Source organism: Alexandromys fortis, unplaced genomic scaffold (assembly GCF_014885135.2).
Source record: "Alexandromys fortis isolate MF-2015 unplaced genomic scaffold, M_Fortis_MF-2015_v1.1 scaffold_230, whole genome shotgun sequence".
NCBI lineage: Eukaryota > Metazoa > Chordata > Mammalia > Rodentia > Cricetidae > Alexandromys > Alexandromys fortis.
In genome coordinates this window covers 579,674-600,632 of record NW_026068206.1, presented here as the reverse complement: position 1 = coordinate 600,632, position 20,959 = coordinate 579,674, and the positions used below count along the sequence as shown (strand labels likewise).

The 20,959-nt window shown below is 34.2% G+C and overlaps 1 protein-coding gene across 1 annotated transcript in view; it reads left to right on the top strand.

The window, feature by feature from the left end:
- Positions 1 to 20,959, top strand: part of Dach2 (dachshund family transcription factor 2) — a 537,829-nt gene that overhangs the window by 421,415 nt on the left and 95,455 nt on the right. Inside the window, exon 6 of the mRNA XM_050130221.1 lies at positions 1,380 to 1,552. Coding sequence (XP_049986178.1) covers positions 1,380 to 1,552 — 173 coding nt within the window. The remainder of the gene's footprint in view (positions 1 to 1,379; positions 1,553 to 20,959) is intronic.

The following is a 20,959-nucleotide window of genomic DNA, read 5'->3' as shown; positions in this document are numbered from 1 at the left end:
GATGTCAATCTGTAGAAGAATGAAAATAGACCCATATCTATCACCATGCACAAAACTCAAGTCCAAGTGGGTGAAAGACCTCAATATCAGTCCAAACACACTGAACCTGATTGAAGAGAAAGTGGGAAGTACTCTACAACACGTGGGCACAGGAGACCACTTCCTACGTATAACCCCAGCAGCACAGACAGTAAGGGCCTCATTGAATAAATGGGACCTACTGAGACTGAGAAGCTTCTGTAAAGTACTTTCTAATAGGTTTAAATCAACCATTAGACTCAGATTCAGAAGACAGACCTCAAATAACTCACCACTTCTTACTCATAGCCTCTAATTAAGTTGCATTTCAATTTAAAATTTTAGGTAAAATGTACATATACACAGAGTGGGATGAAATGGCTTCCTAAATCACATGTTTGAATGATAGTATTATCACTAGTAGTATTTTAATAAATTAGATATCAGGGTCTTCTGAAAACACTTTTTCTTGCTCCCTTTTTGTTACGAAATGAGAAGAAAAAAATGAAAGTGTGTCAAAGAAGAAAAACTAGATGTTAGTATTTTGTAATAGTAAGTAGGATCAGTTTGAGTCCTGTCCATAATAATCTTTCCATAGCTCATAAAAAGTTGTTTTAAAAGGTAATGATATATTAGAACATATGTTAACAATATTGTTTTCTGAGCTTTATCCAAAATAGGAAGAGTAATGTAGCAAAACAATTTGTAAATACAGTTTTTGTAAATAAAATGCTAACATCCACATAGCTAGTCTAACTATATCTTGCATCTGTTTAATGATGGTTTTAAATTCTGCCAGCATGAGAAGCAGTCCATAAACAACTATTTTAGTTTGTAACAGTTTACCTAATGACATGTATGACTATTAAAAGTAAAATTCATAATATTGAGTTATTATTTAAGATATATAAAACATATGAACATTATTTCAATTTACAGTAGAAAGCATTGAAATCCTGCTAATATTAAAAAGCATTGACATTTACTATTAAAATGGAAAGGAGTTTTTATTTTAGCATGATATTTATTCTTTATTAACAAAGATTTCAAATTGTAATTATAAGCATTCCTTTTATTAAAGCATTATTTTCTTTAATAATATGAACCTTGGGTAATATGTGTCTTGCCTTATTAACTCACCTAATAAATCTGTTAAAGAAAGTGAAATAATAGGAAATATGTGAACATAGAGAGATTTTTGGTATATTTTAAGCATTGTAAAATCCTACTGATACAATTGATGGCACAAAATGTTACTGTATACTAAAACAACTATAAAATGCTAATAGTGAATAAAGATGCTTTAGAAAACCTTCTTAGTGTCATAATGTAACAACTTTAATGAACACTGTCTCTTTTAGGTCTGGATCTGCCATTTATGATGATGCCTCATCCCCTACTTCCAGTCAGTTTACCTCCTGCATCAGTTGCCATGGCAATGAATCAAATGAATCATCTCAATACTATTGCCAACATGGCTGCTGCAGCTCAGATTCACAGTCCACTCTCCAGAGCTGGTGCCTCTGTTATAAAGGTAGGAATCATTATTCTGAAGAAAACAAAGGTATTGATTATATACAAGCTTTGATAAGTATCAGCAGTACTACTAAATTGTCAGCTATAACACATAGATTATTGACTCCACTACTGTGCAGTGATTTTTAATTTGGTTTCTTAATAGGCCTGTCATGTTTTGCTATTGTTTGGGTTTGTTTTCTTTCTACTGCCACAGATCTCTCTTTTATTCAAGTCTTGTGTTTTGAAATCAAATGCACAGCATATAGGATGTGCAGCCAAAGTAAACACAGGGTGGAGGATTATGTAATACACATTCTCATTTGTGGGATGAGGCTATGCAAAACCACTGTACATTTTATTAAGTCTGAGAAAAATTGTAAGGTATTCTTCACTGTACTTTAGTTATATTCAGGCAGGCTTTGGTCCCAATTCTAGTTTGCCACTGATTGATTGAATGACCTGAATTACAATACTTCACACTCCTAAATGTATTACTTCAATTGTAACTGAAAATCACAGTAATTTTTGTATCTATCCATTGGATAGCTAGAGATAATATGAAAAAAAAATTGTTAAAATCAATACAGTATGGCTGGGTAAATGGCTCAGTTGATAATGTGCTACCCCCCCCAAGCATGAAGACTTTAGTTCAGATAACCAACACCACATAAAATAGCCAGCCATTGTCATGTAGCTTTGTCAACCAAGCTCTGACAGGGTAAAGATAGCCATAGCTAAGGAGCATGGTATCCAATCATTCTAGACTATAAGTGAGCATCTTATTCTGTGAGACACTGCTGTAGAGTGTAAGAGGAAAGAAACGGTGAAAGACAATTGATCACATGCCCTGAGCTACACAGGCAAATGCACACCTGTGCATGCACATGTACAAATGCATGCACAATTGTGCAAGCAGACTATATATGTATATGTCTATGTATACATGCATACATAAAATGAAAAGCCCAACAAACATTAAGAAGTTATAATACTTTGTTAAACAGTCAAAATCACATGTCATAATTTTTCAAAATTTTGCGGTAACTAGCTAATGAGAAACAAATCATACGTTATAATTACTACTGTTTCTTATTATTTTGACTCATCTTTTGATCTTCTATTTTAAATAGCAAATAAACTATACCTTCCAATATGTATTTTCTTTTGATGAGGAGATGATATAAGAGTTTACAGGATGTTCAAAGAAGAGTCAATCAGTCAATCCCATTAGTTAGTTCCTTCTCTTCATTTATTTAACAAATATTTTACCCCAAATATAGTGATCAGTAAAGGAAAGGGATAAGATATACTTTCAGACATACAAGAATTCACAGCCTAAATATGAGGTAAATGAGTTCTCAAATTAACTTTTATTAAGACAAACTAATGGATAATATATGAAAATAGCCAAATAAAATAGAGGAATTCAGAGGAGATATATATGAGATCAAACTCGGAGAAGTAGTGATATAATGTTAGGAAATCATTACAGTTGATGAACTTCAACTTGGAAAGTGATCATTTTTATAAAGTCTTATATATTTCAGTCAAATGGAAGTCTGTTTACTGTATATAGCTCTGAATGTGTTGATTGTCTTATTTGTTTGAATTTTTCACAGTTTTGTCTGAGAATTACAGTTGCTTTTGTAAACAAAATGCCCAAACACATTACTTAAAAACAATTGAATAAACTTCTATTATTTTGAAACTGTAGAGCTACTAATAAGAAACAACATCACAAAAAGTTAAGAAATGCTATTAAAATATAGAAAGTTAGTAAAATGATACCAAAATACAAGAAGGTACATTTTGAACGTTCATCTTTATTTTAAAAGAAATTGCTTGGAAAGAACTTGTTTTTGTGAAACACACACTTAAAGTTCAATCTGTTATATTGTGGGGGCATTGGGCAAGCATACATATTGAGAAGTTTTATTATAATAATACTTGAGGATGTAGAAACTATTAGAATAAAGCCACATTTCTTCGATTATATTCATAGAATAATTTCTGCTAGAAGTTTAACCAAATATACTTAAATAAATGTTCCTCATTGTTTTACAAAATGTCTAAATTAAATTCATCATTTGTCCAAATTATACATAATCATATATATAAACATTTAATATATGGAAATAAATGTCTTAAGTATGAAATTTGCCTTCTTTATGACAAATTTACTTTATTTTCAGTAATATATCAGTGGCTTCCTTCATAAAAACCTTTTGGTTTATTAATTAATAGAATCAATTTGAAATACAGATAAATATCAACATTTGATATGTATAATGAGTGAATAAGTTTCAAAAAGCCAGTGAACTTAATTTTACTCAATTCATGAAAATTCACAAAATATTTGCCAAACTGTATATATTAATTTCCAGTTTATTCTTATCTCTATGTTTACAAACTGATAATAAGTTAATATGCTGTAATTGTCTCCAATGTTCAAGTTTCTTAAAATGAATACACATATGAATGTAGTAACAATTTATAAAAAGAGAAACCATGAATTTGATAGCAATGAGTGTGTATGAGAGTTCTGGGAAGGATGAAGGGAAAGGAGAAATATTGTAATATTTTATAATCTCAAAAATAGAGCATTGAATGTTATGGGGTAGAGACAAGTGTCATTTCCAGAATATATATGCATACACACACACACACATATACATTATTTTCATCTTGTTACAATGCATGTTTGGCTTTTTGAATGCTTACAAATTGAATTGACCATGACATTTAGTGTATTTAATTATGAATGTTCTATGTGCTTAGTCAAATTACATTGAATATTTTACACAAGTAAGAGAGCCTTGATTCCTATCATTGATTTACAAGTTCAGGTTTCTAGCTCTAATATTTGAGCTATTATTCAATGGCGCACCAGGAAACCATCTCTTAAAAGCAAAACTTGTTCTACTGATCACACACACAAACACACACCTTGACTTAAGTCAATTTTCATGACACAAATATTCCCAGCATGATTAATTCCATGCTCTCTAAAAGTAAAGCAATTAAATCCCAAAATTACAAAATATTTAACATTGACTTTGGAGGAATAGGCTTCAACAGAACACATTTGTCTTAAAGCTTTAAAAATATGAAATCTTTTGCAAACTAGCCCTTCTAGGTTAATTCCTGAATGTTCCTTAAGCTAAACAGAAACAAACACATCCAATCTGTTTGCCTATCCATTTGTAGGAAAACATAATATTAAAATTTTGCAAAATCTTCAAAAAGGAATAAGCAATTTGATTATGAATTTAATTTATACCTAGTCCTTTAACAAAGAATGACCTCAATTTTGTTAGATGATTGGATACAATAGGATTTGAACCATTTTCTTCAATTTATATAAATATGTCCGCCACAGTGTGAAAAAGTTTCCTTCCTCCCAAAAGGGAAAAGAAGTTATAGATTTGTTTTGAAGTATTGGACTTGTGAACAGAGTTTTTTTTTTTTTATTGTTCTGAATCGATTTCTTCAGTTCTATGGACTCAATATTTTTAATAAATTTTAGCTTCACAGAATATTCCAACTATATCTCAGATAACTGACATAGTGAACACTTGCTACATGTTGCTATTTCAATTAATCATGATGAATTCCAAAATTCCTCAGTTGCAATTAGTCTCAGTTTAATTAGTCAACAACTACATTTTATTTGTGGCTAATATATTAGGAAGTAAAAACAAACAAGATTTCAATCATTACAGAAATGTTTATTAACTTGAACTACATTAACCAGTGTAGATAAAAAGTCCAAAATCATCAGTTATCTTTCAAAAATGAACAATAAGTCTAGTTAAGAACAAAACTGGTAGCCTAATAAGATGGCTAAGTGAGTTGGATTTTTTTATGCCAAACCAGATTACCTAAATTCAGTGACTAAGACCTACATGTTGGAAGAAGAGAACCAACTCTCTTTAGTTCTCTCCTGACCTCTATGTTCTGTGACACACACGTGCGCACACACACACGCGCACACAAACACATAGACAGACACACAAGCACCATTCAACATATTAATGAACAAATAAATGGTTAAAAAGGAAGCACATATCAACCTGTGTACTTCCGTTAGCCTTGTGATTGTTCAGAAAGGAGAGTTTGCTGATTATTATTGCCTTTGTTATTGTCAATTTGAACAGAGAGTAAACATAATTTAGTAATTTATTAATGTGTGCAAATGAGTGCATATCTCTGCCTTGTTGTATTATTCTTCTTTAGGACCTTGTAGTTAGGAATTGTAGTTGGAATTTTCTTTGGGCCACCAACCACCTCCAAAATAAAGACACAGTAACTTATTATTAATTATGTTGGCTGACCTTAGCTTCAGCTTGTCCCACTAGCTCTTGTAAATGAACCTGTTTCTAGTCAGCTACATTTTGCTATGAGAATTTTTACCTTTCTTTCATTTTGTATCCCCTACTTTCCTTCTGTGTCTGGCTGACTGGGCCCTGGTGTCTCCCTGACATCTCTTTTACTTCCTGGCCCCAAATTCCTCCACCTTCCTACTCTCCGCATGGGCGGGCATCCTACCTATACCTTCTTCCTCACTATTAACTGCCATGTCACAGCAAGTCATATGTTCTTAGGGTTTCTGCAGTATACCACTCACTGAAAAAGTACTTGGTCCCCAAAACTGATTGAAGCTGATAGAAATAGTAATTTTTGGGCACAAATTTAAATGCCTAGAAGGAAATTTGACACATATGTAACTTAATTAATAGCAGCTCTTTCTTCATAGGGACCTATGACTGACTACCCTACTCACAAGCTTTTGTTCTAACTTATAGTGAAAGACTAGAGTTATGTACTGAGAAATGGACTATGAATCTCTTTAGAAAGATTTTCTTAAAGTTTCCTACAATTCATGAAATTCCAGCCATTGTTATACCAACAGGCACATCTTATTTGACATTTTAACAGTGTATCACACAGAGTTTGCATTAGAACTATTGACCATAATTCTAGAAGAACAACATTGAAGAAATCCCTCATTACTTTGAAAGTTAGCCAGTAGGGAGGAAGCTTGATGTCCCAATGTTCTATATCCAAAGGATATTTCATCATGAGCAAGAGTCACTTACATACTAACTGTTATGAATTCAAAACGTAGCAGTGATAATAACCTTAATTAACTTTCCTTGGTCAGTAGTGTTTTTTTTAAATATTTATTTTAAGTGTTTTAGAATTTCATGCTTATATAGTGTGTTTTGTTCATATCTACCTTCTATTTCTCCAATTCCTCTAAGACTACCTCAACCATATTCTCTTCCAACTTCATGTCCTTTTTTTTTTAAATATACTGAGTCTCATTAGTTCTTTGTATTTGCACGGGAGTAGGACTAGCTATTAAAGCATGGATAACCCACCACAGATGACATTCATAGAGAAAACTGGCTCTCCTTCCCCCAGTTCCCAGAATCTTTGTACCTAGGCTTTGGGCCTTCAAAAGACTCTCCTCTCCTTGATGAAATTTTGATATTTGATATTCTCCATCTTATGAAGGCACCTACCACTGCTGTGAGTTCATCAGGCAACAATCTTGCAATATCCAGAAGACAACTGTTATTCAGCAGTCTTTTCCAACTTCTGGCACCTTCAGTCTTTCTGCCCCATAGTCACATGGTGGTGATGTTTGTAAAATATGTCAAATTTTGGCCAAACATCCCAAAACACATATTTTCTGTTCATTAACCAGTTGTGTTGAGTCTCAGTATTAACCACTATCTGCTTCAATAAGACATGTCTCTGGTAAGGACTGGGAGCTGTACTGATTTATGGATGCAAAGGTATATGTTGAGAACACAGTCTAGTATTATATCCATCAAGCAAAATAAGAGTTATTATTAAGGATGTGATATATCCCTAGTTTAATTTCAAAGCACGGTGGCTTCTCCATGTTCCTTTTCTTACCCTCATGGAATATATTATCTCAAACTCTTCAAGTTTCTGTTTCTGTTTCTACTATTAGGCCAGATGCTTTTTCAAATCTGTAACACCTTTAAGGTAAAATTTTACTTTCCATGAAATAAAAATTTTCACAGGAGGTATGGGCAAGCCTTAGGAAGGGTGACCACCATCCAATCCAAATAGATTTCAGTTGATACCAGGGGTCAGCAACTAAGGAGATATTAAACAAACACATCAACATAGTTTAATACAGCATGAAACAGCATGAAAAAGATTCCATGACTTGTATGAATTGTTCATTAAAAGAACAATATTAGGTATAGCAGTATGAATGACAGCTCTTATCATATTAGGCTTTCTATAATCTCAAATCATTTTTTTGTGAGCCATCCAGCTTCCTTATCCTGGGGTGCTGCTTTAGGCCTCTTTTTGATGCCTATGTCCAATCCTGATGGGCTTAGTGGGCCCTGTTCAAGCTGCTTGACTTGGCACAGAGCCTAGACACAATGAGCTAATTCTCTTTCCTGCTGTGACTGTCACTCTGCTGGAATCTTGGGTCTGACAGAGTATGGAATTCTGCTGTGACTTTCACTGGAACCTCTTCCTTAGACAAAATTTCTGAAAGATTCATCTACTAAATGAACAATTTCAATGTATCTTTCTGAAGTAGGAAGATGAACAAAGCTTACTGGCACAAGGTTAATCCTTTAAATTTGCACTGTTTTATCATTCATACCACTTATTAACTGTTATTTACGTATAAAGTCTTAAGTTAAAAAGAACAGATTTTTCTTTCGGTAATATTTCCTCTAAATCCAGCTCAGTGCAGGTCATGCCATATTTGCTTTCAAGAGATCCAGACAAACCTTGTTGCTTGGCTTTCTATTTTCTTATCTTTTTCCTGATTGTGCCAAATTTCACAAAAGACTAAATCACTCATATTTACCAAAGCTTCACCTATATAATAATAATTAATAATAATAATAAATAATGATATTCTATCATTGGGATCAAGAAAACCACTAAAACTCATAGTTCCAAGTATCCAGTTGAATTAACTTATTTCTTAACTCTTGTTTACATATACCCATGAGGGTCAGGGACCTCACGTCCAGGTCTTTTCATAATTTCAATCTATCTCCTTTATCTTCTAGTCTCTAATTTTCACAAAATAAAAATCAAATGTTCCTAATGACTCATATTAGCCAGTCATTCAGAGACCTTTTCCCCCTTGCATTGCCTTAGATTATGAAGCCTTTGTCTTCAATGAGGAATGAGTATTTTCATTATTTATTTTCTTTTCTCAGATCGATTTTGTCTGCCTCTATACCCAAGGTCATGAGAGACTCTTTCATTTTCTATTTAAAAGTTCTCAATTTAAACACTTCAGATGTGGAACACTCCTGGTATTACTGTGCCATTATTAAGGCACCCATCTGTATGTTCAAACATAGGTTGCCCTTCCTTCTATTACATAGATCATATGTGAGGAGAATTGTCCAACATTTTTACCTTTTTCTCTCTCCTTATTTACTATCCAACTCTTCCTATAAGTTTCAAGTTTTAGGACCTGACGATTAACACTTTAGTATGCTACTCATATTACTTTTCCCCTTTATAATCTCTTCCTAATACAATGAGTAAGTGCCAACAGGCTGTCATATTAACCCCAATTACACATAATATTTTGCAGTATAGTGGCCATACAGTCGAAACTGCTGCAGTGTTTACCTGAAATTTTGTCTTACTTGTACTACTCTTAAGGACTGCAGAATATTCTCTAATTATCAGTCTGTTCATTGTCAAAGCTTCCTAATACTAATGTGTTAAACTATACTACAAGGAGGTGTATAACTCCAATCATAAAGAAGAAGGTATTATCTAGGGGTTCTATTGAAGACCACATGACCCTCTAATGTGGTTAATCAAGTCAGAGAATACAGCAACCATTGGAACAAGGAAGCACATCATCCTATACCATGCGGGGAAAGGTAGACAGGTTGAGATGGTCCAGGGAGACACTACCCCCTAAGAATGATCACCACCAGTTGGATATACCAACACCTATTTGGGGCGGGGGGGGATGTAGCCATTCTTAGCAAATTTAATCTTTGGTTCTGTTAGGTTGTCTTTGGGCACTATCTGTGTTGTGTGATGTTCCTCCTCAGGAGATGCAAACAAAAATGTTTATTTATCTCAGGTAGGGTGGTCACCCCCAAAGAACCAAATAAATTATCAAATTATCTGCAAAATCTTGCTTAAGGAACCATTACATTTATTGGGTTGATTTATAGAAGTGCACTTGAGGAGTTACTTATTAGGAGCATAGGTGATTTAAAGTCAGTGTTGTTACTGCAATTAGTCACAGCATTAGTCACAATTGAAGAAAGCTCTAACTATGAAGCCCCCTTCACAGTTTATCAAACAGACAAGTTCATCAAAGAATCTGTTCTCAACAGTGTCATTACTACTTATGTATCCTTTGGAAGTAGCTTTTCTAATCTTACATTAGGAACTTCATGAGTTTTCTTTCTTTCATGAGTCTTTAAAGCCTTAATATTCCAGGATGGACTGTTTCACCTCAGGGATAATAGCTACATAAAACTTGAAAAAAAATATGAAAATAAAATAGATATAGGACCAAAACCTGACTTGAATATTTTAATTTAGGAGTTTAGTCATTGTACTTTGCTTGTTAAATAAGACTTAATCATAAATAGGTTTTTTACAAGACTGTATAACATAATAGCTATTTGTGTGAATATGAACATTGCTATTGTCAGTCTTTATCATGTGACTCTTGTCAAATTAGTCAATCTCCTTTTGTCTTAGTTTGCAATAAAATGAAGATGGTAACTATACCTACTTTGGAGCATTAACATAATGTTAAATGATACAAAATTGTAAACATGCTTGAAACAATGCTTGGTATATAGTGCTTAGTGTGTATTAGGTAATGTTAATTTATTATGTTTTATAAGCCATATGGTAATAGCTGTTGTAAGGAGTTTGCTTGTTGATCCTGGCTACAAAGCTAGCTTAGCCCCAAAATAACCACACAGAAACTGTATTAATTAAATCACTGCTTAGCCCATTAGCTATAGCTTTTTATTGGCTAACTCTTATTTTAATTTAACCCATTTCTATTAATCTGTGTATTGCCACATGGCAGTGTCTTACCGAGTAAAATTCCTAGCATCTGTCTCTGGTGGCTCCATAGTGTTTCTCTCTGACTCTGCCTCCTTTCTCCCAGCATGCCAATTAGTTTTCCCTGCCTACCTATGCTCTGCTCTACCAACAGGCCAAGGCAGTTTCTTTATTCATTAACCAATAAGAGCAACACATAGACAGAAGGACCTCCCACATCAAATAGCTATGACTAATATGATTTATAACTAGACTCAAAGAGAATAACTTCTCTTTGAAGAGGTTTTTATGAGAGATCCCTTATTAGTAAGTATGTGGTTACAAATTGCTCATCCATTAGGCTTATTTTCATTGATGTGTCCTTCTCTCGTAATTTGGTGGTTGCTTGTGCTTTGATTAAAAAATAAGTGGGTTCTATGTAGTTGGGAACTAGAAAAGGATACACACAGTTTTAAGATTTCATTATAGGTGTGTGTGTGTGTCTGTGTGTGTCTGTGTCTGTGTAGGTATATGCAGGCAGCTGCCTAAAAAGAGCAGAAACTGGAGTTACAGGCAGTTGTATTCTATCTGATCTAGGAACTTCGACCAAAACTTGGATCTTCTAAAAAAGAAGTATATGCTTTTAACTGTTGATCCATTTCCCCAGTCCAAAGACACACATACCAATATGAAAGTAGATCTGCACCTTTCCCAGAGAACATGGGTTAAAAACCACTAAAATTCATTATATAGATGTTTGAAAAGGTCAATCAAAAAATAAAGAAAAATTGACATCAGTGCTAATTTACCTTAAATAATCATTAAATGTTTTCATTTGTGCTATTTAGTCTTTTGTTTTGACGTTAGGTATCTGTGTGCCATATAACAACGACTGGCTTTCCATCTCTCAGAAATACGAATTGTGAGCAACTCAAAAAGTATTTGTATTAAGGTTAAGAATTTAATGTTTATTAAGCTTGGGCAATTGTTTTCAGTGTAAATAATCGGCAATACATGCTTCAATTCCACAAGTGGAAAAGATAATAGTTTCAACCAAATGATTGCCATAGCTGTTCTTGTTATTTTGTCAGAAACTAATTTGGAAATGTTACTATGCCAAACACATAGTACATTTTAGTTCTGGCTCAGATCCTTTTAGTGTCAGCTCAGCTATTAGCATTTGTAGCATATAAGTAATGTAACCACAACATGAATTAAAAATTGTATTATGATCATTAGCTTGGCAGGTGTTATATATTACTATATGTGGCAAAATTCTGAAGGGAAAAATCATGACCCATATGTAGGTACATACCAGTTTGAGACCCTGGTGTCTTCTATATTATTTTCTGCAGTTGTCAGAAGCTTTGCAATGTCTTTGTGCCATAGTTTTCTCTGATAAATCTAAGGAATTTAAGTAGGAAGCAGTTTTTTGGCTGTTTACCAATATCATCTGCTTAGCTGTGTTTCTAGTTTGGCTGAGCAGCTGGCAATTAATGAATTGATAGGAAATGGTCATAAGGCAGTGGCATTAGCATGTGAACATCTGGCATTAAAATTAGTCAACACAGGTTTTTTTGTGATTTTTTTTTTTTTACTGAAAATCACTACTTAAATCTTATTCTAACTGTTCTATAGAAAAACAAAGCTATTACTATCTTTTAGGACATGAGATGAAGATACACTGTATCCAAGAGGAGAGTTGTTTGTCTTTATTTATTTGTTTGGGTGGGTGGCAGAGTTCCAAGTCCACAACATAATTTAGAAGGCATGCATTTTCCACTGAATATGCATTCTGCCACTTGAGCCCATTTATATGCCATGAACAGATATTGCAGTTGATTCCCTTAATCTGTCATCCCCTTCCGGGATAAGTTGATCACACAGGAGAGGTGAGAGGGCCCTTTATCCTAGCCTCACATAAGTTACACATTTAGAGCATGCAGAACATTTTAGATCTTCCATGATGGTATGTTCCACCTACACTCCAATTCTGGTAGTATTTCTGATGCACAATATTATGTTGTCTTTTCCAATTTAGAATTGATATTATCACTCCAAAACTAAGAAATGAAATCCTCTAATATCTAAAGTATGCTTCCTTAGTTGTAGATTACTAAGCCACCTGCAGAGGTAAAAGATAAGGGTTATTTTTTCATAAATTATTAAATACATATATACATACATATTCATAAGTCCAATCCTAGAATAGGGATATTCACAATTACCAATTGGCCCTTTTTTTCTATTTTTACCCGATAGACTCCTATGCTATTTTCTTCTAAGTTTGTGAAAAATGATTGTGAGACATATTCTGAATGTTAACATGAATTTATGAAGATTGATAAAATATACTGATTTTATTACTTTAACTATCAATTGTCTAGATATCAAATTATACCCTAGAATTAGTAGTAACCTAAGTGAGCAGAAACAATGAACAAACCTTTTTATCTCCCCTTCTTTATTTTATTTAACGTGTCAAGTTTCAAGCTGTTCTGTTTCTGTAGAACGTTGATGAAAACAGAGAAAGATCATATCAACCACATATAAAATATCAGGACAAATACCTGAATAGAATGACTAGCATTCAGATAAACTTCCAAACACTACTCCTAAATAGTGAAATGCCATTTAATCCTTTAGAAAATCATTCGTAGATTAACATTAACTCAAACAAAATCAAAGTAAAAAGGCAAGTTACGCATTACGTTATTCCATTATATGCTTTAAAGAATCAATATGATAAAGTATCAGAATAAAAAAGTCAAAATGTGTTAGTCATAATTAAAAAGCAGTGAATCACATGTGCACTTGCATATAATCAAATGACAGAAATATTCTGGGTATACTACCACACTCAAAGAAGTAAAAGTATATGGAGATGAAGTACATGATCTTAATAAAATTATTGATACTTTAATGCTAACCAAGTAAATTTTACAAATTCTTCCTTTGTTAAACCCTGTAAAAACTAAATCTTCTAAGAATTTCTACTGTCTGTCTGAATAATCAATATAATTGAAAATTATTTAAGATGATGTATGTCTTCTTTAACCATTTGTGATCCACCTCTAAATAAGGAAATGGTAAGTTATTTCTCATAATGGTGCTTTTGTTGTTTATTTCTAACCATTGGACTACATAAATGCTTGTTAGAATTGGAGTTATGTTTAAAGATAATTTTACTAATTTTCGGAAAAATAAGGATTTAATTATGTGTTAGTATGCTGATTTCAGAAATTCTCCTTTGCTATTTGAATCTGGACAGTTCTGCAGTGCTTTTCAGCAGCTGCAGCTGGTTTTGATGGGATGTGAATGAAACACACAAAGAGGAACAGGGTTGTAAAAGTCATAAATGACACATAAAATGAAGTCATCAATGAGTAAAAATGATTGGGTTTTAGAATTACAATTTCTTTTTAAATGTCCTTATTGATTTGTTGCAAGTACTGTTAACCCTGTATTTGGCAAATGGTAAGGGCATTATCACTTGCATTCTCATTTGTAATAAAACAGATTAACTTGCTGTGAAATTTTAACTAGACTGAGACACAACAGTAGCCACCTAATGAACCAGAGCACATTGCAGTTAAGTATCTAAATAGATGCATACTGATTATAGGGCTGAAAAATGGTTGTGTTTACTTGCAAAGAAGAAATTGTTCATAGAGCTATCATTATTTGGGGGAAATTAACCTTCTAGTTTCATAAAGATTTGTTGAAACACTCCTAACTGTAAAATGATATATAACTGGACTTCTCTAAAGTGATTTGCAATAAAAAAAAAAATCTGACTTTCAGAATGTTTTAGAAAAGTTCTTACTATTATTTGTAACTTTTATTAAATTTTTTAAACAAATTCATATATTTGGATATTGCATTTTGATTACTCTCAGACTATCCCTTTTTATTTACCTCTCATGTTGACTAGTTCCTTCTTCCCTTATCATCCCTTTCACATATTTGTATATTTTTGCTGTTTGTGAGTCTTTGAACTTACACAATATCAATATGGGTATTACTATAGAGTAAAGACTGGTAGGACATGTTGAACTAGTGAGTACATTGGCCAGTCAGCCATGGGCACTAATTAGCAAGGCAATACTTTTGTAGCAGGGTCTATCATGATTATAATGGAGATAGTGGCATTCTTTAGTAAAAGAAAATACAATTACATGTCACAAACCTTGGCCTGTTAAAACTTTCTGCTTAGCACAGATACAAATGATCATGAGAGATATTAGAGTACATACAAGGCAAAAGGTTAAATGAAAGTTTCATAGTATGATACAGCTTCTGTGATGTCAGTATCCATCATGGGTTGGTACATTGCAATGATGCAACTGTTTGAGGGTCACCCATACTTCTATAAATAACCCCTTTCCAACTATCTGTAAGAAAACACAGTAATCTCATTGGTTTACTACACTGGACTTTGGAGGAATTTCCCTTTGTTTTGTCACCTGTTCCCTGTCTGCAGAGAATAGATGTTTGTATAATACTGGGAAAAGTTAAAATAAAAAATTGGCACCCAATGTAGGTTATTACGTAAACAAATATGAACTTGGAAGTTGTGGTTTGTGCCCCTTGCCTGGAGGCTGTATTGTGTGGGGGTGATGTAATTCATGTGGGCAATCATCCTCTTATGATATATGCTAATGCACCTTCTTGCTACAGTGGGAGTTTTGCTCTGGGCACAGAGACAACTAAGGTTGTACCATCATGAGATGGAGTATCCCCGCGAAACCATCTTCTTCCATGTGGTATGGGGTGGTATGTCTATTTGATGAATGGCCTCTACAATATCAATGTGAGGGTATCCTGAAAATACTTGAAGAATTAGAAAATGAATCATCGAAATCCTTGAGAATAGCTCAAATGAGAAGAGATTGTTTGCAAGTCTTTATAGAAGTTGCAAGGTTACTGTTATACATATCATGTCTTCCAATATTGAGTCATTTATTGCAGAAGTATTACAAAGTAGCAGGGGCTGCAGGATGAAACTAGCATCCTCCACTTATTCTCTGATTTGGACGGTAAATTGGATAACAGAATAAGATGGAGGTTCTGGCTTGCCATTTCTTACACCTGGTGATTCTAAAGAGAAAGGGAGTTCAAATTAGCTCTGTGATAATGAGGCCCTGCTGAGCTAGCTCCCTAAGCATGGAAACTATTTGAAGAGTCAGAGACTGAAAAGAAAGTAGAAGAGAAGAAAGACTGCAAGTGAGACCTTTGATACAAATCAAAGAGTTGGCTCAGTGTACGGGAAGATGCCTTGATAATGCACAGATAGGAGATACAATTGATACAAGTGATGGCTGAAATACTTTTGTGCTGTATCATTTCTTCCTAGCATTTTCCTTTAGAATTCCCTTAGTTGTTTACACCTGACATGAACTGATACTTGGAATACATGATGATGAGCTATTAGAGATTCTGCCCACTCTCTGTTAAAATTTTCCTTCTGTGAGAAATATATTCTTAAGCTTTGAATATCTTACAGAATTTGGAAATCACCTAAAATTTATAAAAACAATTTAAAAAAAATATATCCTGTGGGATGAACGGCACTCCACAAAACCATATTTATATACATATCATAATGAAAAGTTAACATAGCAAACATATGTAACATGAGGGTCTGCTTGTTTGGGTTTCTGTCCTGCCCAGTTCTCACAGCTGTTTGCCCCAAAGAAATCACACAGAAAGTCTACATAAGGTATAAACTGATTGGCCCATTAGCTCAGGCTTCTTATGAACTCTTATAACATATATTTACCCATTATTCTTATCTATGTTAGCCACATGGCTCAGTAGCTTTTACAATGGGGCAGGTCACATCCTGCTTCTTTGGTGTCTGGACAGGACTGGTCCTGTTCCCATTACCCCACCTCTACTTCCTGTCTGATTGTCCCACCTATACTTCCTGCCTGGCTACTTGGCCAATCAGCAGTTATTTAAAACATAATTGACAGAAAACAGAATTGTCTCACACCACTTCCCCCCCCCACACACACACCTTTTTTTTAAACAAAGGAAAATATCCATAGTCCATTTATTGGGAATGTGGGCATAGTATTCCATGCTACTTTCTGCTGGTTGGAAGTGCTGATAATCTTATGGGGACCTAAAGAAAATTTAGAATTATGATCAAGTCCTGACTGGAATATACTGTGAGTCTCGATCATCTCAGGCAGCAGTCTTGAATCTGTTCTGGATGTAGAACTCGGACATCCAGGCTCTATTCTTTTCTGTCTAGAATTACTTCCAAAGCTCTTTCAGGTTTTATGTGGATGCAGTTATCCATACGTTGGCGACATTTGTAACATGAGGGCCTGCTTGTTGGGGTTTCTGTCCTGCCCAGTTCCCACAGCTGTTTGTCCCAAAGAAATCACATAGAGAGTCTACATAAGTTATAAACTGATTGGCCCATTAGCTCAGGCTTTTTATGAACTTGTATAATTTATATTAACCCATTATTCTTATCTATGTTAGCCACATGACTCAGTACCTTTTTCAACAGGGCGGGTCACATCCTGCTTCTTTGGTATCTGGACCAGACTGGGGAGGAATGGGTTTCCTCCTTCCCAGAATTCTCCTGTTCCCATTGCCCCACCTCTACTCCCTGTCTGGTTGTCCTGCCTATACTTCCTGCCTGGCTACTGACCAATCAGCATTTATTTAAAACATAATAGACAGAATACAGAATTGTTCAGCAACAAACATAAATAGTGAAAGTCTAAAATTTGTTTTCGTTATATGTTAACAAATGTTTACAATTATAACCATGCAAGGATATTTGTACCTGCTCATGAGATATTTTCTTTAAGTAAGACCTATCAATAAAAGTTCATAATGCCCAAACAAAAAACCTTGACGAAATTATATCCTTCCAATAAACATTTTTGGAACAAAACATAAACTATTTTCGGCAAGTTTTATTTCTCTTGTTATTATTATATCCTAACATTTTAGATATTATTATCAATATTCAAATCTAGTTAGTGGGATGGCTAATACTTCCCTCTGTATTTTACTAATTGAATTTTTTGTTTGACATCTTCATACATATGTAAAAAAATAAACCCTAATCACTCTCATCCACTATCCTTCTCCTCACTCCTTACCAATCACTTTACCAAATTCATTTCTCTTTTGTTTGTTTTGTGGCTTCACTAAATTTATACAAAGTACTCTGTATGACTTTGTGTTTGGAACTTTCTATCAGAGCTGGGCACAGTGGTTCACCAAAGCGTATACAGTTAAAGACAATGACTCCTCTTTCAGGATTGCCCAGTAAACAATAGTTATCAGGGCAGGATATTGTACCATGATCCTTCTGCCAGATTCATGACTGATTGTTTACAGCACCAGTCTTCTGCTGAATCAGTGGAGACGCCTGCAGCTTCTGTGAGTTTGTGTTGGCAATGGCTGTAACATACACAAAGATGACATTTCACAGATCTTCTTGTGTTCTGATTCTTATGTTCTCTCTACCCCCTGTTCATTGTTGATCTCTGAGCCTGTGAGGTTTGTATACATACAGATCAATGAAACTAGATCCTTGTCTTTTATCTTGCACAACACTCAACTTCAAATATATCAAGAACTTTAACATAATAATTGATACTATGAACCTCCTAGAGAATAATTAGGAAGGATACTCAAAATAGAGGCCTAGAAAAAGAACTTTGTGAATTGGACTCTGGCAGGACATAAGATAAACAATCAATAAATGGCATTTCACAGATCTGAAAATCTGTACAGAAAAGAAAACTTTTAAACAATTAAAAAAACAAGCAGAAAAAAACAATTAAAGAGAAAGCACCTAAAATGGAAAAGAAACTTTGCCAAGTGTTCATAAATCAAGTGGAAGACTTCTTATCAAATGCTAGTTTTAAATATATTGTATAAGCGGAGCCTGGTTTTTCATTCCCAGCCACCCAGACCTGAATAATTGCACAGAACATATATTAATTACAACACTGCTAGGCATATTAGCTCAGGCTTCTTACTGGCTAACTTTTATATCCTAAAATAACCCATTTCTATTATTCTGTGTATCACCATGAGAATGTGGTTTACCAGGTAAAGTTCTGATGACTGTCTCCTTTGGCAGCTGCATAGCATAGCTCTGACTCTGCCTACATTTTCTCTATAACTTTATTTGGGTTTCCTGCCTGGCTCTACTAAGCCATTGGGCAAAAGAGCTTCTTTAATAACCAATGGTAATAAAACATATTCGTAGCATACAGAGGGGAATCCCACATCATTTCCCCTTTTCCGTCTAAATAAAAAGGAAGGTTTTACTTTTAACATAGTAAAATCAAATATAACAAGACAGGTATCATGTAAGAATTAGTTATAATATTTCTATCTACCTTATCTTTTATCATAAATAAGAAAAATATAATTATAAATAACTATTCGTCAACTCCGTCAAAGACACCAGAAGGATATGTTACCTAAGTTAACAGGAAGTACATTGTATGCAACTTCCAAATCTATAGAATTGATAGAGTCATCTTGCTGTCTGGACAGTCACCCAAAGTTCTTCTATAACATTGGGGCAGCCTAAAGGCCCATAATGTCCAGCAGACTTTTCCATGGAATAGGAACTTTCAAAGACAGGTCCGTTTATATTGGCAGTTTGTCAGTCAGTTTTATATGTATCCTGCAGAACGTCTGGCAGACTTTTTCATGAAACAGGAACTCTGAAAGACTGTCTCACCTTTAGGCAAGTTCAGCGGTCATTTTTTCTTTGAATCCTGGATGTCCAGGTCATACGGCGTACCATTAAGCAGTCCAGGCAATAACAGTTTCTTGCTCAAATAACTAGCCTTATAACATTGAAGGCAAATTCCATAATGAGTTTCTTCAGTGCCCACCAACCTCTCTGAAGTAATTACTGTGGCCAGAAGCAGACAGGTCTCATTGTTGAGAAAAGTCTAACTTCTTAAAACATTTTAAATGCCATATTCTGTAGGTCTTTGGAGTGCTGAAGACTGTCTAACTGAAATATATCTCTGTACATCTAGAAAACCTAATTAATATGACTACATTATAGATGACTATTAATCTGTAATTTTAATTATTCATTACATTTTTAAATGAGTTGCAAAATCATAATACCTTAAACAAGAGCAGAAATACATATACCCAGTGTAACAAAATCAACCATAAATTTGTATTAATATACCAAGATCTATACCAGTGCAAAGTATTCATCTCTATAGCATATACCCTTCAAGTGAAAACAAACGTTTATAAACAATATTTAGGAATTTGGGTATAGTTTTCTCCAAGATGCTTCCTAATTTTTATTGGGTGAAGTATTTTGGGGGGTTGTGGAATCCTTTTAGGGTGTCTCGGTCCATCAAGCCACATTAGCCTCAAAGGAATCTCCAGATTCTCATCTTCTATGGAAACAAAAGCAGATTCTTATTTACAAAGCACTATATCCTTAGACCTAAATTTTGAAGTCAAGATACCTTTAAAATATATGTTGGTTTAGCTTAGCAGTCCCCACAATCAAATGTCTCTCTGCAGTCAAAAACTTTAAAGAACACACAATAGTGTACATAATCCAGACTCTATGTGTATTTTTCATCTTTATGTGGCTTTTATATTATTACTGTTTCTCCTTTAATCTATGTCTGTTTGTATACTTTATATTACTTTTACTGTCTCATTAAAGTCTTCATTTTATTTTTTAACTGTCTATACTTTTTTCTTCTTTCTCTCAAGCCTATGTACATTTATCAAACACTGTGACCCATTCAGAGATTTTTTTTTATCTGAATCTGTCTTTATTGTATATCTGTAATCATTTTCTGACCAGGAACACTAATTTTTTTAAAGTGTTAAGTGGGCATGGTTAGGACCAATGTTTGTTCTGCCCTGACCAACATGGTAGAGACATGTTTACCACCTCTCTGATCTGTACATATTGCCCCAGCTCCAGGGACTCAGCAGGCCTATGTCATGCATTAAGCAATTTGTAACATACTGCTCACAGACCCCATTTAAATGCAGGACCTCCTGAAAGAGACGGTTTGTTTTTCCAGCATGAACCAGAATGTCATGATGTGGGAGTGATTTCTTATTAATAAAGAAACTGCCTTGGCCCATTTTATTGGATAGAAAATTAGGTAGGCGGAGTAGACAGAGGAGAATGCTGGGAAAAAGAAGCTGTGTGAGGAGTCGCCATGGTTCTCCCGTTCCAGACAGACGCAGGTTAAGATCCTCCCTGGTAAGCCAGCTCGTGGGCTACACAGAATATTAGAAATGGGTTAGAACAATATGTAAGAGCTAGCCATAAGGAACTGGAACTATCCGGGCCAGGCAGTGTTTGAAAGAATACAGTTTC